Here is a 23,805-nt window from a genome sequence, read left to right as displayed (position 1 = left end):
CTGTTAAAAAAGATGAGCTTCAAGATCAGAACAATGGTTTGGATGCCGGTTAATAGAGTATGTCTGGGTTCCTACCTTGAAATGTGAATTTATGGCTTTTCTGGTACCCTTAGACTACACTGCTGCTTATTTTAAGAAGAGGAAAAGCACTTATGCTTGGATTACTAGCAATATCTATGCGTTAGCAGCCACAGTGCCCAATGGCAATAGCTATTTTAACCTGAAATGGGCTTGAGCCTCCCAAATGTCGGTCATTACTTCCTTGGCTGCCAAAAACTTTTCTTTCTAGAAGGGCATGAGAACAAGAAATCAGTTTTCACTAACAGTTTAGCTCTACTGGTCTTTAGAGCAAAGGCTAGCAGTCAAAAATCTTTGTTAGGGCAGTTCTCTTTAGCCTTCTTCAGGCTAATGTATTCCAAAGTTCCAGACCCTCTAAATGTCCCTTGTCATTCCTTCCCACCCCACAGAGGGAGGACCTCCTCCCCTCTCCCAAAGGAGTTCAGGGCTAAAACTGCACCCACAACTTGATAACACAACTGCTTTGACACATATCATCTCCTGGTCCACCACTGGGCATGGTCAGCAGATTTCTGTTGAGGATAGGTGACCCTTTCCTCAGTTACCAAGGGAATGGCAGAGAAAAAACAACTCTTAGAAGCTCTTGGATTGCAGAAAAATTTGTACCTCTGGCTGGTGAAAGAAAATCCTAGAGCCAGGCACTTTCATCTTGGTTTTCCCAATCCCTTACTAGATTACTTTAGCAAATTACCTCAACTCCTTGCACCTCTTCTTCCCATGCAAACCAAGCAACTGCTTTCTCTGGGCCTTGTTTTGATGTACTGATTATGAAAATGCTGGTTACCCAGCTTTTTCTATGGTATCAAAATTAATTAGAGATATCACTGTGTCACTGATGTATGGGTAATACCCATTTTGTTTACTTATTTAACCCTTTTTGCATTTTCTAAAGTGTCTAGAGGGAGCATGAATTCTTTCTACAACAAAAAGCAAATATTGTCTGATTTTTGTCTTGAAAACCTAAATAAGTACTGAAAAGTTTGCCTTAATTTTCAAGGACATCTTTCATTCCTCTAGAGTATTTGTTGGCTGTTGGGATTTTTCATCAATAAGTTGGCAGGTTAAAGGTAGTATCTTGGTCATGAAACCAGGTTCCCATGAGATTAACACAAGAAGAATTAAAGAAATTCCCTTCCCAACAATATCCCTTTCTATGTAAGCACAAGGCTACAGGTAGTACTTAGGCCATCACGATCCCATGAAATGCCCCATGATTATAGTTTCATTTCAGCCTCGACCAAGAGTAGGGCTTGCTGATAAAGCTCCGAAGGTAGAATTAAGATCCACTTTCTATCTCTTGCAAAAAGACTTGGGCTATAGGAACCTGAGGGAACAAAACAGTCTCTCCTCATCTCAAGGTCTTAATTATCTAAAAAGAACACCTGTATTAGATTAGATGTAAAGGGGATAAAAGACAGTAACATATGAGCTCCTGCATTCAGAAAACCTAGATTTCTCTGACAAGATATTTAACTTTAACCATTTATCAAATTATATATCAAAGAGCTGCTGGGCTGAAATCTCTTTCAATCATGTGACTTTAATCAATACTTTCAAGCAAGTAGTATTATAGGAGCACCATCTAATATAAGGAAAAATATTTTTTACTCTTATAAAAAAATAGCTCATCAATCTTAAAAAATAATAGATGTCACTCAGACACTCTCATTTTCCCACTAATATTTTTAAATGTCATTAAAAATGCAGTTAGGTTTGCCTTATATGTTCTGATTTCTTACCTTACTAGAATTGATGGTGTGATACGAAATTATAATCAAAGCTCAAGATTAAAATTTCACTCAAGTACGCAGGCAAAATGCTGTTATTTCAAGAGCTAAATTCAGCTCTAAAATCGGCAAGGCAAATAGACCTAAAGCTATTAATCCTTGGCCGACCTTGAACCCAAAAATGCAGTCAACACACTGCCAAATAAGATGGGCTGAGAGGTGCACAGGCAAATAGGATTCCTCATTTTGCTTTTGCAATTTATGTAGCATAATCAGTATACGATATTGATCCTAAACATTTCTGAAACGGAACTTTTCTTGAATCGGAAATTTCAGTTAAAAATATTTCAGTGGCAAATATTATTCACCAGATTTACATACAAACATCTTAAAATGTTACAAGCTGAGATACTGAATAAACATATGAAGTCTCTTCCTTTAGATGAAATATAACTTTAAGGAAGGATACATTTGAGATTTGCTTGATTTTTTTTTTTTTTTTTGTAAAGGGGAAGTGGACTAGAAGATCTGAAATTGATAGGATTGGTTGGGTTTTCTTTTGGCGGGGGTTCTTTCATAAAACTCAAGGCTAGAATTGAAACTATATTTTATTACCGATAAACTGCCAAAAATAATTAAAATTATTTTTAAACGATCCTTATGAAAATCAGGAAGGTCTCAAATTAAAATATAATGTTTACAAGACTTTTATCAGGATTGCTAACATTCAGCTTTGCCTTTAGAGAAATAAAACAAGGTTCAAATTAATGCCTGCACAATACCAACTTCCCACCATGGTAGTAGAGGTTAGAGGTGAACTGGTTTTGGATTTGAGGCCAGGCTGACTTTGCATTTAAATTCCCCAAAGCCCCAGGAATGTGTCATTTATTCTTATTTATGTGATAAGCCCCATATCCATCTCAGGACCAATATTCACAGAACTCCTTTGTGAAAGGTAAATTAGTGTGCCCATATTGTTCTATACGCCCTTAGTATTCAAAATGTTCTGAATTCATGTAAGGACACAGCAAGGAGATGGTATCTGTGAACCAGGAGACTAGCAGGCCCCACCAGATACGGAATCAGCAGACATACTGATCTTGGACTTCCAGCCTCTAGAACTGTGAGAAATAAATATCTGTTGTTTAATTAAAAAAAGAAAAAAGGCTCTAAATGAACACATTTGCTTGGAAACCCAGTATAATCCCACTTTCCTCCCCTGTTGCAGCATCTTTCCCTACAAGAAATGGATGCTAGAAGGGAACTTAGGATTCAGTCAACCCCCTTGGAAACTTAAGTCCCAGAGTTGGGGGTGGAGGGAACAGGAGGTGACTTGTCCAGAGTTACACAGCTGGTTTGTGGCCCTACCAGGAGCAAGATCCATGGTTCCCCCACTACCCTCCTGAAAGGCATCTCCTGGGAATTCTTATCAAACAGGGAACATTACGTCATTGCCAAAGAGATTTCATGTACCATAAGCCATAGCCACAGTAACTTCCATACCTGGGAGAACGTAAGCACACCCTCCACTTAAGCAGATGGGTTTACTGCTGCCTCTCACTTCCTTGCTGCCCCTGCCCTTTGCCAGCTAATGTTCCATTTCTACCAGGGTTCAGTTAAGGAAAGAATGAGTAGCAGTTCTACAATTCAGGGCATTTTACAGCTTATTAGGTCAGGTTTTCTTACCCCAGTGAAGAAACAGATTCAGAAAGGTTAAGAAACGTGCCCAAAGTCACACAGCTAGTAGATAATAGAATTGAAGCATGAGCCCACAATAAGAAACTAATGGGGATCTGGGGCACCTGGGTGGCTCAGTGGGTTAAGCCTTGACCTTCGGCTCAGGTCACGATCTCAGGGTCCTGGGATCGAGCCCCACATCGAGCTCTCTGCTCAGCAGGGAGACTGTTTCCCCCTCTCTCTCTGCCTGCCTCTCCCCCTACTTGTGGTCTCTCTCCCTGTGTCAAGTAAATGAATAAAATCTTAAAAAAAAAAAAAAAAAAAAGAAAATAATGGGGGGGTAGAGATTTTCTCGGGGGGGGGGGGTAGAGATTTTCTCTTCTATAATAGAACCGTAGTAATGGAAAGGAAGCAAATCAAATAAAATATCTGAATGCTCCAACATAGGCATACCCCTTTATTTGCAAGTTGTCTCTGGCTTCTGTCCTTTCACAGGCTGATGTCACCATGCAAACCAGGATGTCCTTGGGAGTGTCATACATTCCTACCAGGGAGTCATTTCCTTTAACCTTCTAAAACTAAACAAGGTGTGGAAAAAACCTGGGACGTAACAGAACACTACAAATACTAGTCTCCCCACACTCCACCTGCTCCTGCCTCACCCCCCACCCCAAGGCTCCTGCCTCACCCCCACCCCTTTCCTGAGGCTGAATACCTTCCTCCCTTTGTTTTCTCAGTGACCATCAGGCAAAAGACCAAATGCAAGGTTTGGCCTAGGCATGAATTCCCTTTCATGAGACTGAGCCTCTGGGCCCTGGGCAGGGCAGTGGAGGCCCTGATGGGAGGGTAGCCACCAGGTAATTTGGGACTCAGAGCTCTGGAAGAGCCAAGGCCAGGTCTGACATTCCTTCAGCAAGTACTTCTGCCCCTGTGGGAACAGTTTGGCCCTTCTCACCTTCCCAGGGAGGGGTGGGAGGACAGCCTTGAAAGCTCCAATTGTTCACAGAGGCCTTATTTTGATACTACTTGCTCATCACTGAGTGTGGGATGGTGGGAGGAGAGGAGATAAGAGGCCTCTGCTCTGGCCCTCACATGCTTCTGCACATCTGGGAGCTGAAGCCTCAGATGGAGTTCTATACTTAGACCCACCAAGGAGGGTGACAACATGTCACCACCACCTCCAGGGCCAGCCCCCCACCTCTGCACTAACATATGACACATGACTCAACTTCCCTGCAGAGCTCCAGCTGAGAGGGGACCTCTTGCTGAAGCTGAGGTTAAAGGCTGGGGCTGCACTCAATCATTTTACCCTTACCCTGGGCCCTTCACCCACCAGAGCCCCAAGTACCTGGATTGTGCTTCAGAGCCCTTCAAGGCAGAACCACTGTGGGAATGCAGGTAGGGTCAGCCCAGAACAAGAAGGAAAGGAATCCCACTGTTTCTTAGAAGCTGCCATAAGAGTCTGGAGGAAATCAGGGAAGACAAATGGCTACAGAATCTCAGGAATGAATGTCTTAGGGGAAGACACATAAGTCTTCCAGTCAGTGATCTGGGTGCCAAACCCCTCACTTGAATCTCCTGAGCAAACAAGGCCTGCATTTCTTTCAGAGATATGACTGGCACATGGGATCCCAATAATCCCCAGTCATTTAAAAAAAGTCAGGTAAAAATGGACTCTGATGTTCTCACCATTTATGCCACTTCTCGCATACTGAGAGCTTGGAGAGATCCCGCCTTCATCATTAGAGGAACACCAGAGCCATGGGATATGTGAGCTAGAAGAGATTTTTCTCCCTAAAACCTATAAATCTTCTCTGAGAAATAGAAGAGAGCTTGGAGGCAGAAACTACCCAAGCCAATCCCTTCTTACAGATGAGAGACCAAGTTAGGGAGGGCCAGGTTGCAGACAATATACACCACCATTTTTAAAAATATACACCACCATTTTAAAAAAAAAAAACATTTACTATGCCAGGGACTACACAAAACATGTTCAGTGCATTGTTTAATTTTGTCCTTTGAAGCTGTTCTTTTTTTTTTTTTTTTTCCTTCTCATTTTACCTCTTTAACTTCTCCCCACCTTACTAATCACAAATATTCAGGAACTTGCCTAAGGTCCACGGTTAGGTGGGTAAGCAGGATTTACAATTTGCTCCCAGGTCTGACTCCAAAATGTGTGCTCTTAACTTTTCTCCCCAAACTGAAGCCATATTAAAATAACTGAGCCACAATCACTTTCTAAAAACGAGTGGCAGGGCTAAAACTAAAATCCAAATCTCCTAAATTCTCTTCTGAAGAACTTTGTCATTTTATTTTTTCAGATCCTTCCCTTGGGGATTAATCACATTGGCTTCTAGCATCATGTTCAATTATTACATTTTCCTCAACATATTAGGAAGGATCATTCTTATCTAAAATAATTATAAAACTGAAAATGTTTAAATCTTACCTGGTACGCTGGTGGTCACAAACCGTTTGCGCTAGTATAGTGGTTAAGGACTCTGGAGCTAAATAGCTGGGTTCAAATCCTGGTGACATCATAATACCTTGTCCAAGGACAAGAAGAGTCTTTCTGTGACGTACTTAATCCAAACCACCGGACTAGTAATAGCACTGAATTTATGGAGTTATTGTGAGGATTATAAAAGAATTCATTCATATAAAGCACTTAGTGCCAAAAAAATGTCTGCACCCCTATGTTTACTGCAGCATTATTTACAATAGCCAAGATACAAAGCAATACAAGCATCCATCAATAGGTGAATGGATAAAGAAGAATGTGGTCTTTAAATACAATGGAATATCACATAGCCATAAAAAAGAACAAGAGATTGTGACAACACAGATGGACCTACGGGGCATTATGCTAAGAGAGAGAAAGACAAATACCATATGATTTCACTTACACGTGGAATCTAAAACACAAAACAAAAGAACAAACAAAGCAGAAAGAAAACCATAAATACAGACAACAAACTGGTGGTTGCCAGAGGAGAGAGGGATGGGGTGATGAGCAGAATAGGTAAAGGGGAATGGGAGGTACAGGCTTCCCAGTTATGGAATGAATAAGTCATGGGGATGAAAGGTACAGCACAGGGAATATACAGTCAATGGTATTTTAATAGCATTTTATAGTGACAGACGATAGCTACACTTATGGTGAGGATAGCATAACAGAGTTGTTGAATTACTATATTGTACTCCTGAAATTAAAATAACATTGTGTGTCGACTACACTTCAATAAAAAAATAAGTAAATAATAAAAAATCATTTTCTAACAAAAATAAAAAATAATGCACTTAGTACCTGGTACATAGTAAGCACTCAATAAATGCTAACTCTTATTTGGGGACCAAATCCATTAACTAGAGCTTAGGAAGTGAAATGGTAATAACGACAATACTATTTCAGTTCTGTAGTGGTTTTATGGCTTTCTGAGCCCTTCAACACAAAATATCTCATTTGTCATCTCTAGTCCTGGCAGTACTAAAGGAAATAGCATTATCGTATCATTTAGCTAGGAAAAGCATAATTAATGAAGGCAAGAGTGGTACAAAAAGCCTGTGATATTTCTGCATTGGTGTCAGCTTGTTGTTATGGCAACCGTCCCCTGTCAGGACCCTTTTTCAGGCAGAGACCCAGTTTTGGAGCTGTCACAGCACATCTGTTTCTCTGCTCAGCTGATTAGCTCTTGTTTGCAACAACGAGCAGATGGAAGCAAAAACAAAAAAAAATTTTTTTCTAAAAAGAAGCAAGTGTTTACTTTATCCACAAGTCTGCTTTCTAATACAGAAACAGACCTTTAGTTGTTTTAGGAAGATGCAAGTAAACTGGATCCTTAATATATGGGCTACTTCTCTCACTGGTGGGACTGTAAAGTGTAGTCAACTATAAATTACTGGTGATAGGTCCTTCATGTGTGTATGTCTTTTAAAACGATGGTCTCATGCTCCAGTTTCAGAATACTCTTCCACTACATCTCTGTGCGTCTTTGTTCTATGAGCTATCTCAGCACACATTTTCCACACTGAACACGCTTTGTGAATACACTAAAGTGAAAGAGTACAGGGCTAGTGGGTTGGGAAACTTGAATCCTGGGACAAAGACTGCTCTGAACTGGCACAGAGAATAGCCTCTCCCTGTCTTAGTTTCTTCATCTGTCAAATGGGACTTGCATTCCATGCTCTCTGTAAGGCCAAACAGTTCAGGACTTACTAGGTATGTGGATTTGGGCATGACTTCTTTGAGCCTCACGTTCCTCAGTGGTAAAATGGAGAAAATAACATCTACTAGAGAGAGCTGTTGGAGTGAAATCATGTATTAAGCATCCCTAAGCTAGTTCCTGATACATTAATGCACCCTCAGCAAGTGAAAGTCCCCTTCCCATCATACATTGCTTAGCAGGTACAATATTCAAACTATCTGACACCCAGCTGGCTCATGGCACTGGAGCTGGTCCTTGAGGTCCCTTACTTGACAGATACTACCTACAGTGGCTGAACCATTAGAAGATCTGGGGTGTCCAAAGGAAAGAGACAGGCTCCTCTGGTGGCCAAGGAGAATTCAAGGGGCTCTGGATGCCAGCCATTTACTATCCAGAATGGAAGTATTTCAATAATTTACCAATCAGCATGGCCACACACATGCATATCAGTTAACACCAAGGCATTATTCTAACATAGTCTACAAATGTCCCCAATAATAATGATACTTTAATCCTTTTTCTTGAGTTTCAGTCATTTAAAAACATTCAGTTTAATTCTTTGCTACATGTGACAGTGGGAAGGGAAGATGAAGGATCAATTTCCCCAATTTCCCCAACCCCCACCATCACCGTCAATATCCATAAAGTAGGCTTATATCCCATTTTGCTATAGACCAGGATATTATGAGGCATGAATGTGATGCAAATACTAGCAAAGCAATACCAATACTGACAGTGGACATGGGTTGTACTGGAAATCTTCTAGTTCAGTGGGTCACAAAATATAGATCCTAGTCACCACTACCGACCTACCCCTACCACTCAGTATCCCTGGGCACTTAGCCTGCCAGAGCCTCATATTCCTTATCTATAAAGTCACATACTCGTGTCTAACTGGCAACCTCACAGGTAGTTGTGAGCACTTAAAAAATAATATTTGTAAAAGTTATATGCAAATGTGAGATATTATTATGCCTTTTATTTTAAGAAATTGGCTGTCAGTATCAGATAAAGGGCTACTATCTAAAATCTATAAAATCTATAAAGAACTTACCAAACTCAACACCCAAAGAACAAATAATCCAATCAAGAAATGGCTAGAGGACATGAACAGACATTTCTGCAATGAAGACATCCAGATGGCCAAGAGAAACACATAAAAAAGTGTTCCATATCACTCGGCATCAGGGAAATACAAATCAAAACCACAATGAGATACCACCTCACACCAGTCAGAATGGCTAAAATGAACAAGTCAGGAAATGACAGATGCTGGCGAGGATGTGGAGAAAGGGGAGCCCTCCTACACTGTTGGTGGGAATGCAAGCTGGTGCAACCACTCTGGAAAACAGCATGGAGGTTCCTCAAAAAGTTGAAAATAGAGCTACGACCCAGCAATCGCACTACTGGGTATTTACCCTAAAGATACAAATGTAGTGATCTGAAGGGGCATGTGCACCTGAATGTTTATAGCAGCAGTGTCCACAATAGCCAAACTAGGAAAGAACCTAGATGTCCATCAACAGATGAATGGATAAAGAAGATGTAGCATATATATATACAATGGAATAATATGCAGCTATCAAAAAATGAAATCTTACCATTTGCAATGACATGGATGTAACTAGAGAATATTATGCTAAGCTAAATAAGTCAATCAGAGAAAGAAAATTATCATATGATCTCTCTGATATGAGGAATTTGAGAGGCAGGGCGGGGGTTCGTGGGAGAAAGGAAGGGAAAAACATGAAACAAGATGGGAGTGGGGAGGGAGGCAAAGCATAAGAGACTCTTAATCTCAGGAAACAAACTGACTGTTGTTGGGGGTGCGGAGGGAGATATAGTGTGGCTGGGTTATGGACATTGGGGAGGGTATGTACTATGGTGAGTGTTGTGAATTGTGTAAGACTGAGGATTCACAGACCTGTACCCCTGAAGCAAAAAATACATTATATGTTAATAAAATTTTAAAAAATGAAATTGGCTCTCAGGAGACAGTAGTGGAGAAAAGAGACAATAAACATGGCTAATAGGAATATATATAAATATCTAAGACATGGGCTAAAGTAAGAGGCAGGAGACCAGAGCTCAACATAAACAGAGGGTTGAGGGAGGTAACCTGTGTCAAATACCTTAGGAGATAATTAAAAATGCTTGGCTAGAGATCAGGTAGGACAGAACAAAATTCTGAAGGTGCTGGGTACCCAGGTAGGAAGGCAATCTGCTATGCTTAGTACATCCAGAAAGAACTGCATTTGCCTTAAACACTGAGGCTATGAGAGAATGGTGTATGTGTGAGCACGAGTGTGTGTGTACAGACAGCCAAAGCTGGGCTCTCTAAGCTAGCTCCTCTAACATGCAGGCCTGTAGATTCCAAATGACTGTCTGATTACCTTGGAAACTTGAATTATTTACTACAGAGGAGGGGTGTTAAGTATTTAGAGGGTTGTTATGGGTTGAGTTGTATCCTCCAAAAAAAAAAAAAATGTTGAAGTGCTAACCCCCAGAACCTCAGAATGAAAACTTATTTGGAAATAGGATTGCTACAGATATAATTAGTTGAGTTAAGGTGCGGTCATACTGGAGCATGGTGGGTGCCTAATCCAATATGATGGACGTCCTTATGAGAAGACAGCCCTGTTAAGGCAGAGGCACAGAGGGAGAGTGCATATACTGGAGCTGTGCAGCCACAGGTCAAAGACCACCAGCAAACCAGCAGAAGCTAAGAAGAAGAGAGAAAGGATCTTGGAGGCTTCAGAGGCAGCACAGCCCTGCTGATGCCCTGATTTTGGACTTCTAGCTTCCAGAACTGGTAGATAATAAATTTCTCTTGTTTTAAGCCACAGAGTTTGTACTATTTTTGCTATGGCAGCCCTAAAAAATGAATACAGAGCTGACAGAGTTGGACCTCCAGGACAGAAGAGAACCTTCTTTACCTTCTTCAACACAAGATCAGCCTCATGGAAGTAAAGGAGGGTATCTGTTTGTACCAAGGGCACTTTAACTGGTGGCTATTGGAATGCTGGAGCCACTACTGCCTAGACAAGGTTGTCCCCAAGTCAGTTTCTAACTACAAAGACGTGCAGATTGCAGTGGGCAGTCTGGATTTTTTATGGCTTCACTTAGCTGCTGAATCAACAAACTCTGCAACTACCTACTTCTGTTCTTACACAAGAAACTAAATTTCCTATTGGTTAATGCATTTTGCTCAGGGTAATCTGTTAAATACATAGTTTCTATTTGAATGTTTTCTTTCCTTCTTATCTTCCCTGACATAGTATGAAGCACTAGCACACCAAGGACACCCCTAGAATTTTTCTTATTCTATATTGCTGAGTTGATACTGCTTTTACCCAGTATTTTTCAACTTCAGTCATATCCAGATGAAGCAGAGAGAGGGAATAAATGGAGAATGCTGATAATCTGCGAGTCAATGCCTGCCGCAGCCTTGAACTGCCCCAGTGAACTGTACATTCGGACTGCTCATCAACATTTGATTGTGCTATGGTCACATTCCATTAGCTACCTGGTTTGTAGTATAGCCTATTTGAACTAAATATTGAAGTTACTCAAGCTGGTGAAATACAAATGGAAATAAAATTGGGAAAAGAATAATTGGGTCCCATTTCTTAAAAATAAATGGTTCAAGGATCTTTCAGTAGCATTTTCAAAGTAAAAGCACTGGTCACCTGTAATTTCATCCCACTGGTATTGGTACTGCATGCATCGTTGTCATGTTTAATCTGAACACCACTTATTCACACTAGAGAAGTGAATGCATATTAAGATCAATATACTATGCAGGCTGTCATATGAAGACAATGTTCATTTGAACCCCTGCTGATTATACTTTCAAGAACTGCTCTTGACCCAAAGCCTTGCTCACCAGGGAGGGTATAAATGTTTGTGGAATCCACCTGACAAACGGAAGATTGTTCCTGTGGACATTTTTATGGAGAGTTATGAAGCAAAAAGCAGCTTTGTTGGAAAGAGTAATTCTCCATGTAGAAAATAAAAACATGAGGATTGTGTAGGCTTAAGTTTCAAGAACCATAGCCTGGGACTGACAGCATACCCGGGCAGAAGCAGGCATCCTGAGAGAATCTTTGAGGCAGGCACGAGCCATCAGGCACTTGCTGCTGAAAGGCACCGTCAAGGTCTCCATGCAGCCATCTGCCTACTCCTCAACTTAACCACTCCAGCAGGTAGGATGCCATGCTGGCTTTTCCCTGCTGAAAACACAACCAGTTCCAGACAATCTGGACAACAGAAGCTCACCACAGATCACTATACTGTCCCTTCTATAAACATTCCCAAATATTTTATTCAACCTGGATGAAACTGAAAAGTCACAAACACCTCATGAGAAATGTAGAAAGTCAAGGGCAGGCTTCTCGTATTTACATTTTGTGATTCTGGAAACACTAGCTTGTTGTGGGTTAGAACAAAAACATCATCTTCTGTGTTATGTCACCCTAAATATGAGCTGAGTGGCCTCCGTTATGCTTTAATAACAGATCAATCAAAATCTACAGAAAAATTTGTTGATACCAGTAGTTGTAAAGCCTCCTCAAACTATCCTCCAAATTCATCTTCTCCTCTGGGTTCTTTTTTAACCCATATATTCATTTATTCAAGAGATGCTCACCGAGCACCTAGTGTATCAAGCACTATGTTGACAGGTGGACATCGCAGAACCCTGCCGACAATTATAACAGGATGATCATGGTGTGCTAATGGGGGCTCTAAAGGCTGCAACAGAAACAGTGATAGGAGCCTCAGTGTCAGCCAGGGATTAAGGAAGGTTTTATCCAAGGACAGAGGCATTTGTGCTAACACTTATTAAAGAGGAATGCTTCATGGTTCTGAGGGTTACTCCAGAAGATATAACAATGGATGGAAGGGTTTAAAGGAATGCTGTATCAACATGGATTTGGGGTGAACTTATTGTTCACTACTCTTGAGGCTTAAGAACAAGTAAATTAGGAATCAGTAACCTGAGAAGAGGGTAGATAGGTAGATACAAGTTAGAATACAAAAGGCTTTGTTCACCATCTAAAGGAGTTTTGATTCTGTCCTACAGTGTTTCTCAAAGGGGGGGGGGTCACAAGGTCCCTATGAAAATTTTTATGTGTTTGTTGCAATGATAATTTTATTAGTAATAAAATGGCAGGAACAGTGATAAAAACATATTCCAAATCATCTGGATGACCATTTGCCTCACAATTTCAGTGCCCCTATTTATGTTTATTATTAAGTTGGCATAAGCCAACAGAAATGTACCAGTCTGAGACCAAAGGAGATGCTGTTTGAACAAAGATCACCCTAGCTGAAATTGAGCAAAGTGGTGGGAGAACTGGGTCACTACATGGTATATAGTAGTAAGTAGGACAAGATAACTGAAAATAATGTATGCTGTCATGCTCTGAAACATATTCATACATCAGAGGACAACTAAGTTTCATAAAATAGTGTCATTTGGCTCATTAAATTAAAGGTGTTTATTTGAATGATACTGGCTTTGTAGCTTTTTCATAACACATTTTTCCCTTTTAGTTTTATAGTTCTATAAACATAAGGCACAAGAAGTTTATATCTAGTTTTATGTTTTTGAAATCCTATTTAAGAAACATTTAAGATTTAAGTAAACACTGAAATCTACAGGGTTTTTCTTTTTCTCCAAAAGAAGGCTGTCCATTACCCAAGTATGAAAAAGGACTATAGACAACAGTGAGCCACTGAAAAACTTTCAGCACATTGGTGTGAACCGATTACGGTGGTAGGAGACCACCTGTGCAGTCACATAGAGGAAGAACGGCCATGGGGACAGAATGGAGATAGAAAGACCTTTAAGGAGAAGACTGCCTGAGTACTGTTATTAAAAGCTCCCATTTGCTTATTAATCCCAGAGACCTGCTCAGGGCAGAGGCCTCAGGACTGTGGAATTAAATGCTGACAGTGCAAGCAAAGCTGTGTCGGTGTTTCAGGGTAGGCCTTATCTCGATGGAAAATTCCCCAAACTTCTCCATGATTCATCTCACGGAGGAGGGCTCTGTGATGTTGCCAGAACTAAATTAGGACCAAATCCCAGGTTTTACTAGAGAGCCAAAAAAGCACACAAGAGAAATTGTTATCGACATCATAACAAAAAACAACCAGGACCTCTGCATATAGTGCTGTAATCCAGTTGGAGCTGAAATCTTTCTCTTTACCAAGCCACGTGTCACTGGGGCTGCACCTATCAGGGAAGGTGACTTGCTAATTTATACAAGGCTGGGTAAACTTGCTAAGGCATGACCCGTGGAGAGAGCTGCATATTCTGGGAGAACACCTTTTTCTAATTGCATGAAGGTAACTTATAGGCTAGCTAAGACTTAATCCTGCTTTTCTCAGATTATGTGCCATCATTATCACTCCCCAAACCAGAATTTACAGTTCCAAAAAGTTGGGGAAGCATATGATTTTCTCATGAAAAGGCATAGTACCAACACACTTAAGAAACAGATAAATGTCTTCTGCTTACCTCGGGAGCCATCCAGAACGGGGTGCCAACAGATGTGTTTCTCCGTAGACGTGTACTGGTGAGTTGAGCTGAGACACCTATAAGAAAAGAGTACCGTAATTCAGCAGTAAACACAGGGTTGTGCTAGATCAGAGATTGGCAAACTTTTTCCATGAAGGGTCAGATAGTCAATAGGCTCTGAGAGCCATATGGTCTCTACCATAACTACTCAGCTCTGCCACTGGAGAGCAAAAAGCGCAGCCATGGACAACACAGAAACAAGAGTGTTGCTGTGTTTCCATAAAAATTTATTTATGGGTACATATAATTTTCACAGGTCATAAAATATTCTTTTGATTTTTTTCCCCCAATCATTTAAAAATGCAGAAACCACTCTTTTTTCACAGGTCACATAATAGGAAGCAGGTCAGGTTCAGCTGACACACTGTAGTTTGCCAATCACTGTGTAGGAGCATTTATTTACCACTCTTATCTAAACCACTAGACTATTTTTTCCCTAATGAACATTTCTATCCATATTACTACAAAATTGGAATCAAAAGAAAATACCAAGGGGCACCTGGGTGGCACAGTTGGTTAAGCATTTAACTCTTGGTTTTGGCTCAGGTCATGATCTCAGGGTCATGAGATGGAGCCCTGCATCCGGCTCCAAGCTCAGTGCGGAGTCCACTTGAGATTCTCTCTCTCGGCCCCTCTGTCCCTCCCACTTATGCACTCTCTCTCTCTCTCTAATAATAAATATTTAAATAAGTCTTTAAAAAAGAAAAGAAAGAAAATATCAAGAACTAAACCCGAAATGTCTTCCTATTATATTTCCAAAATATTTCATGTGATTTCTTTCTTAAAATGGTGCTTCATTTCATGGAGGAAGAAAATCAGCATGTATTATTTATAATAGAGCATCAGTGTGTAGACATAAAAAGCTTCTAATCCCTTATCTTACCTAGAATCCCAGAAACCTGGCAAGAAAAGTGTTTGTCAAGTGTAAAAAAAAGTAGCCTAAAAAATATTATTATCTAGGGCTCAGTGTTGAGGATCTGAATTTTAATGTAATTCCAGTGTATTTTATCTATCTTAGTCTTCAGACAGCTCTCTTCTTTACACAACAAGTGAATAAAGTAGAAGTAAATATGTATCAGATGAGGAGTCAGAAGACTTGTTTTCCATCCCAATTATGCCTTTTCCTAATTGTACGACCTAAAGTAAACCCCCTCACTCTGAGCCTGTTTTCTTATCCTCAAGTTGGAGATAATGATACCTGGCACACCTAACACAAAGAGTTCTTCTTAAAGATCAAATAAGTAAACAAATGTGAAACAACTTAAAAATAGTAAAATATTTTACAAATATAAGGTGTTCTTTTTTACCAAGCAGAAATCTAAGGCAGCCCTTAACAGAATGACAAGCATTGCCACTAACACTATTGAGGATGAGAACTTAGAAACCTGAATCAGGCACAGATTTGCCAAGGACCCATGGGTTATTTTGGTGGATCATTGCTGGACACTTACATTCTCTTTATTAGAAATCCAAAGAGCGCTCTCTAAACTCTATTGACCATGGATAATTTGTAATTTTGCCAAATTCTCTACTGTAATTTTGGTTAAAAAAAAAAAAACTTTACTTTTCTGTTTTTAATTTCTAGAAATTTCTTTTGCAGCAACTGGATGTTTAGGAACCTTCTACTGGCAAGATTAGGAGACTTACTCCAAATCACAAAGCCAGTGAGTAGATAAATCAGCATCAATCCCCATCCTCATCCTTCTAGGCTCTTTCCCTCACAATACATTGACTGCCCTTGGGACCATGTGTAAAATACAGATCTGATATTATCCACAGCATATTCATAGGGTTACACCATTCTTTATATAGAAGGAGGAGTGTAAGGGGTGCCTGGGTGGCTCAGTGGGCTAAGCCTCTGCCTTCCGCTCAGGTCATGATCTCAGGGTCCTGGGATCAAGCCCTGCATCTAGCTCTCTGCTCAGCAGGAAACCTGCTTCTCCTTCTCTCTCTGCCTGCCTCTCTGCCTACTTGTGATCTCTCTCTCTGCCAAATAAATAAATAAAATCTTTTTAAAAAGAAGGAGGAGGAGCATAAGACTTGAACAAAGTATCCCTCTGCTATTTTTTCTTTGCTTGCTCTTAAATAAACCAGTACTCAAAGTAACTTCATTTATTTTTGAGTAATTTCTTCTGAGCAAATCATTCACTAATACATTTTAACACTGAATTCTTTCTTAACAACAAAACAATGAATATTCAAAATCATCAATCTTTTCTCCTACCATGTTAATGTTTATAAAGAACATTTTAAAAAGTGCTTCTGTAAATATTTTCTCATTATTTGTAACAATCATACTGAAGTACTAACTAGTGTTGAACACATTTAGAAGATTAAAGCATTAAATATGCTTAAAAAGGAAAACCAAATGGTTTGCTGGTTTGTGACTATCAATACATGAATGAATATTGCAAGAAGACATTTAATAGGTCTCTGGCCTTACGTGATATTGCTCTGCATTTCCTCTCACACTTCCATTTCTTATTAATGTTTCCAGTTCAACCAGCCTCACATGTAGCAGCAATAATCACAATTTAAAGGGATGTTAGCTGCCAGACCCAAAGGACTATTTTACCTTCTGCACACTGGGAATAAGTATGCCTGAGGCTAGAAAAAGTCATTTGAAAGACCAAACTGCTTTCTCTTTTCATATGCAAAAGAAGAAATGACGAAATGTAAATTATAGACAACAGCCCTGGGACGAGAAATTCTTCCCAGAAAACCAAGTTTTTCCATCAAATTCTTCTTTTGAAACACTTTTATTTTCTATCTTTAATAAAATTGCTTCTAAAGCTGAAAATAGATGAACAAACAGCATCTCCTAGGGTGATCCATCTGGTAAAACCCCCATTCTCCAGTCTGTGTCTGACTGGAAAAGTCCCTCAGCCTATGGGATAGCAGAGAGGCCCCAGTCTTCTGAGACTGCAATAAATTGTTGCCTTGGGCTAAACTGCACACATCAAGAAAACTAACGACAAGCAGTCATTACCAAAGTCAACGAGCTTAACTCCTCCTTCTGTTGTCAGAAGAATGTTATTCCCCTTGACATCACGGTGGATGATTCGGTTATTGTGCAAATGCTGAAGGCCCTACGTGGTGTCCCACCACCACAAAACAGGAAAGACAAAGGGGAAATGTGAATGGTTATTTTAAAACAATTACCCTGCCTTTAAAAATCCCATCAGCGTCCACATTTGGCTGCATCTCCTTGCTGTTATACACCTTGCGTATCATAGGGCCATTTCCACTTGTTAATACACGATAGTGATCCAACTGATCACAAATTGCCCCCTCAGATGTGATCCCCAGTCTGATGGATGGTCTTACCAGGAGGGCCCCATATAAGATGTATGAGATCATTGCTTCATCCAACCGCTTGCCACGCCTGAGCAGACCTTTGACCAGCTCCGTGACTGAGCCCCCTGTACACAACTGCAGGAGGAGGTGCCAAGGAGAGAGAAACAGCAGGAGAACACATACAAAAGAAAAAGAAAAAGATGTTAAGAAGAAAAGCCGATTATTGACCTGACATTGTAAATTTACAGATCACAAAACTCCAGGTCAGAATAATTAAACTTCAAATGCACATTATGCAGTCAAACCTAAGGTATGCATGTGTATTTATTCAGGGTGATGATTTAAAAGTGAAAGTACCTGTCCAAAAAGTTGATTGTCAAGTGAAATATAAAAGCACAAATTACTTAGACATTTGAAAGAGAAAGCGCATGAGTGATCATGGTGAGTTACTGGATATTTTTCATTTTACATGAATATTGTCTATTTAAACACACGCGCACACACGCGCACACACACACACACACACACACACACACACACACGCATTTTAAGGATAAGAGAAGACCAAAAGAGGCAAAGATGGATGCCATTGACACTTGGGAGGAAATAAATTTCATTTCAAATTCTCCAGGGCCAGCACTACAGGCGCCAGAAGCCCTGCATGTCAAATTTATGGGGTGCAGTTGCCTCATCTGTGCGTTTACTCTTCTTATATTCAACCATCAGCATTCAGCAACTTTATGCTCTTCTTTTCTGTAATGAAAAACACTGCAAAAGTGTAACTTGCATATTTGCTCTATATTGTTATATATTATATATTGTTACATATTATATATTGTTATATATTATATGTTACGGAGATTTGAGAGTATATGAACCAGGCAAACTATACCTTAGTGGAAACTTGAGTGTTTTCAAGGATAATTTTTACTAACTGTAGAAGTCAATATGCAGGTTTGGACTTGCTACATGCTGTTTTAAAGGTTCTTAATTGGTCTGAGCAGGACATTTAAAAACCTAAAATTGTAGCCAGCATGTTATATATGCATCTTATATTTTTTTCTGAGAAAATTCAGAGCTTTCTTCAGATTCTCAGAGCCATTCCCTCTCTTATGAGGTTAAGACCCCACTCTAGACCTAGGTTTCCTCCTGGCAATTTGTCAGCAATTTGGGAAAGAGTTAACTAGTGACGTGGCAGGCTCCCTGGGATGTGGCTGCTTGAATTAATTGGCCTTTCATAAACAAGGAAATATGAGGGAAGGAACACAGATTAGCACCTTTCCTAAAAGAAGACAACTCTTTGTCAACGTAATACATCTATTTCACTCTAATTATGAATATTTGTAATGTTTTAACAAAGGGTGAGTTGATGTTTTTATTTGATGTGCATTATTCCCTGTTACATACATGGCAGACACCTTGCATACACATTAACAATCAAAATAACCTGGAACTGAGTTTGCCCATTTTTTTACCATTTAAATCGCTCAAAAGTAATAATATGTGACTAAAAATCTAATACAGAATTAGCAATCTTTAAAACTATGATAAAATTACTATCAAGAATGATTTAGGAGGGACCCTAAAAGCGGTGAAATTCATTGAAGGCTATGATGGTTCCATCAGTTTGCAATTATAAGGTCCTTTGAATCTATTCTCTACCAATGTCAGTTATAACTTGTAATTCAACACCCGTCACTCTGAAGGCCCTAATGCTGTGAGTCCCAGGATCCTGTCTTCCAAAAGATTCCACATTCTTTTGATTATGACTATGTTTTGCATGACCCTGAAAGGGCAAATAACATTCAATACTCAATCTAATATCCTCTTGGGCCATGAATGCATTTTCAGTCCCATGATCTGTATTAAAAGCTAAGCTTTCAACAGACCGAAATAATTGTCCAGAAATCTCCGAACTAGATTCTATATTTCAAGGAACAAATACTGGAGAAGTGACAAGTCAAATGATGATCATGACATGACAGAAGGTAAGTTCTCAAGAAAAAGAAAAACCCTTCTGGAGCTGGTGGTATAGAGTTTGGAGAGCTTGAGAGAACAAGATTGGAGTGACAGTGTTCCCTCTTGAGGGGTTCTAAATAAGGACACAGTTCTCACAGAAACTTCGATTTCCTAGGACCCTCTTTTCTCTTGTAAATTTAAGGGGAGACCTCCTCATAGGACCTTCATGCCTAAGAAGAGGTGTCCGTGTTGAATGGAAATGGTAGTAGGGCAGGGTGAGGTTGACCAAGGCTGGGATTTTAACAGTTCCCTATAGCTCATTCATGACTTACAGAAGATTCAGAACTTTATCGTCCATTTGAGGACAGGGACAAGACTAGAGTTTGAATGACAAGGACAAAGAGAGTGAGGACCTCATGATAAAAAGGAGTATCAGGGACCAAGGACATGGGCAGACACCAAAGCCAGATAGTACAGGGACTTAGGTTCACACACAATTCAAGGCCCCTGTCCTCACTGCTATAGCTTTACATTAGCATCTGTTGTACACAAATCCAGATGCCATCCAGGACGAAGGGAAGAGGAAGAGGAAAGAAAAGTTTCTACAAATACTGACTCTTTACCCCCATGACTTAGCTTTGACCTGGACTGTGAAAATGGGATATAAATAGTAGAATTTGCCCCTTTCCAAAGCAGTCACTCAGTTGGACTAAGTTTAACAGAATAAATTAAGATTGGTTGTCTCCTTTAGGTGGGCTAGGGGCTCAAGAACAAAGTTGAGTTCAGTTATTGAAAAGAAAGTTACCACTTTGTTCTCAATAGTTTGTGATGGTCCAGTTTATAACCCATTACTCAATACAACACAGTCCTTGACCTCAAAAAGCTCACCGCCAGTAATAGACACATGAGTAATGAGGGCATGGCATAAGGAAGTAGAGGTATGCGTAAGGGAATGAGGTGGCACCAAGAGGGAATGGTGGCCTCCGCTGAGACAGGGTGAAGAGAAGACAGTTTGTGAAATCTTCTTAGAGGATGCAACATTTACAATGAATTTAAAGGACAAATGAATTTAATGGATAAGAAGGGGAAGGGCATCTATGAATTCTAAATAATCAGCTACTCTTGGACAAAGAGTACCAGATTCCTAGGGCAGGGAGATGAGGAAGGAAGGTGGGGAACACAAAATGACAAGTGTGCCCTGCTAATGAGTACAGGCTTTATTACTGCACACACATCTATTATAACACCATAATATATCATAAGGTAAGAAGGGTAAACAAATCAGCAGGTTTTAGGCAAGAGGTCTCTATTCAGATTTATAGTCTAGAAAGACCTGGGCAGCAGACTGGAGAGGAGACAGAACAGGAAGACAACAGAAGCTGACACCTGCTAGGAGGTATTGAAGTAATCAAAAAAGAGAGGGTCAAAAAGTCAAGAGTCATGAAGATGAAGATTCAGGGACAGATATAGGAGGCTTCTTTCTATAAGATAGAACCTGCTATCTTATAGCAGTGAAGGAGAGAGAAGGAGAGAGAGCCTAGGGATCTTGTGAAGGAGAGAGAGCCTAGGGATCTTGTGAGAGTAAGGGAAAAATCAATAAAGTTCTTTGATCCTCCAAAGCCAAAGTGATAACGGAGCAGAAGGCAGGCTGAGAGCAAAGCACAAGGCAACACCCCACACCCCCACCCCTGTGGTAGATATGTGACATTCCTCAGGCACTCCTGGCTGCCCTAGAGCAAAGGAAAGAGAAAAACAAACAGTTAACTGATAGAGATCCTGTTCAAGCAGGACGGGAGTCTCCATCAGTTTGCAACTGTCTTGATGATTTACAAGGAAAAAAGCAATCTCCAGAACCTACAGACTCAATATCCTGGGGCCCTAACATTACCCTCCCCTTCATAGAGTAGAAAATCTTATATAATCAGTCACACCTCACAACCCCAGTGCAGCTCTTTCTGCCCAAGGGTCCTGTCTCTGTGCTTTAATAAAACACCACCTTTTTGCACCAAAAACATCTCAAGAATTCTTTTCTTGGCCATTGGCTCTGAACCCTACCACTTCAAACCACATCAAAACAGTAATAGGATTGCAAGGCACTATAACACCTTCAAACAGAACCTCTCCTGAGCCTGACTCTGGGAAGCACATGCTTTGTTGAACTCCAAGTGCACTATTAAAATTCTACCAAGAGAAAATTTAAATTAAATGCTGGGTGATGATCCAAGCTAACTCAACCCTGGAATTTTCCCCCAAAACATCATTTTAGTCTCCCATGCCCTACTTTAACTGTAGCCACTTTTGCAACAAACACAGTCTATTCAGCGATATTTTATATAGGTAGCCAACTTATAAACTTTCTTCATAGCCCTAGAACCTATGAAGAGATTAAGAGCAGCCATTTCTGTAGCAGGATCAAAACAGAGCTGTGGATTTAAAAACAACAAAAGGATCCTACTTGGTAGGTGCCTTTTGTTCACTAAATGTCAGAATTTAAGAGCTGTGTCACTTCCTGTGATTCACAGAAACATAAAATTAAACTGCTCACAGTCCCTTTAGGGAAGCTGTCCTGTGAAATTGAAAAGCCCCCCAGTATAATTTTAAAGGGCAGCCTGTGGGTTACAGAAAAAGGACCTTGGGTCCTCTGTACAAAAAAGGAAAGCAGGGACACACTGACAATTATCTTCCCAGTGTAAATGTTCAGTGAGATGAAATGAACATTTTAAAAGCATGACAAGAAATTACATTTAAATGCATCAAATGAACAGTCCCCTTCGAATTCTAAGAAGGCAACCAAGCCTCCTACCCCACCCCTGAAGGTTGGCGCCTGCAGCCCTTCCTTCCCACACATTCTGCCTGCCATCAGAGTCAAAAACAGAGGTGTGTCTCCATCCCTGTTTACTTCCCTACGGCCTCAGCATTCAGGAAATGTGGCAGCTGGATGCATCTAGAATTTAATGAGAATTTTGCTCCAAACCAAGAAAAATAGAAAAATCATTTATGTACCACATCTATTTTCTAAAACAGCGTTGAATATTGATTCAATCACAGTATGTGCATTTGCTAAAATGGCCATAATTTCAAGCAATAAAATGTTCCTTGCTCAATAAGCCATCAACTTTCCTCCATGTTATTAAAGAATGGCCCATGCAGTACAATCACCAGAACTTTACTCTAGTCAAAGCTCCAACTTCCAAGTAGCTTCTGTACTGGCATGTTAGTTTGACCCAGTCAAACTGCAGAATTAAGAGGAATTTCTTTTCAGTGTCTTTTTGTTCAGTCGATTTTATCCTTCAAGGGTGTTGGGCTCAATAGGGAGCATAAAGCAAAAGCCAAGAATCAACAAAATTACTCAGTAAGATACCTTAGTGAGTAAGGAAAGGGTTAAGGTATAGGCAGGGAGAGATAGCAGGCCCCGACTCCCCTGACACTGCTCAGGCAAGGGGCTTACATGACCAGGCTCACAGAAATCCCAAATTCGGAGAAATGCCGAGGGGTACAAAACCAGAGATAAGGGAACAAACCAGATCACCTGGCCCTGAATGTTAGCGAGTAAAATTTTTTTTTTTTTTTTTTTTTTTTTGGCAGCTACATTGTAATCACAGAAAATGACAAGGGTGTTATCAATAGTCCTTGCTCAAACTAACAGGGCACAAGAATCTCAAGGTCACAAGCTTCCTAGTTAGTTCTCAATAAAAGACTGCCACTAAAACCCCACAGTGGCAACCCATTCGGGACTGCTCTGACTCTAGGGAGCTTTTTTTTTCTATTTCTGCTCTCACCTTCACTTAATAAACTTTCACTTTGGGGTGCCTGGGTGGCTCAGGCCATTAAGCAACTGCTTTCAGCTCAGGTCATGATCTCGGGTTCCTGGGATGGAGCCCAGAGTCAGGCTCCCAGCTCAGCAGGAGACTGCTTCTCCGTCTCCCTCTGCGCCCTTCCCCCTCATGCTCTTTCTCATGGTCATTTACTCTTTCTCTCTCAAATTAAAAATAAATAAGTAAATAAACTTTCACTTCACCTCACCCTTTTGTATCCACAAGATTCATTCTTTGACTCCATAAGGCAAGAACCCTGCAGCCCTGTGACATTAGGAAGCACTGTGCTGGTGCTGTCCTCCTCTCAATAAGGCCAGAACAACAGATTTTTTCCTGCACACCGTTGAGACAGATTGTATTTATTTTGCTGATACCAGGTGAAGTCAATGGCTTGCACTAGAACAATGAAAACTGTGTCACTTGCAACCCTAGAGTTCCAGTCAGAGTGGGGAGGTAGGTGGGCC

General features: G+C 40.4%; 1 protein-coding gene across 1 annotated transcript in view; it reads right to left on the bottom strand.

Moving 5' to 3' along the window:
* LOC111140755 (myosin IIIB) overlaps positions 1 to 23,805 on the bottom strand; it is a 427,320-nt gene that overhangs the window by 351,975 nt on the left and 51,540 nt on the right. The window contains exons 6-8 of the mRNA XM_022492953.1: positions 17,598 to 17,702; positions 17,260 to 17,359; positions 14,211 to 14,287 (exon numbers count right to left, since the gene is read on the bottom strand). Of these exons, the coding sequence (XP_022348661.1) occupies positions 14,211 to 14,287; positions 17,260 to 17,359; positions 17,598 to 17,702 (282 nt within the window). The remainder of the gene's footprint in view (positions 1 to 14,210; positions 14,288 to 17,259; positions 17,360 to 17,597; positions 17,703 to 23,805) is intronic.

Source organism: Enhydra lutris, unplaced genomic scaffold (genome assembly GCF_002288905.1).
Source record: "Enhydra lutris kenyoni isolate GAN:26980312 unplaced genomic scaffold, ASM228890v2 scaffoldscaffold1, whole genome shotgun sequence".
Taxonomy (NCBI): Eukaryota; Metazoa; Chordata; class Mammalia; order Carnivora; family Mustelidae; genus Enhydra; species Enhydra lutris.
Note: the sequence above shows the minus strand (reverse complement) of the source record. Positions and strands in the feature narration are given on the sequence as shown.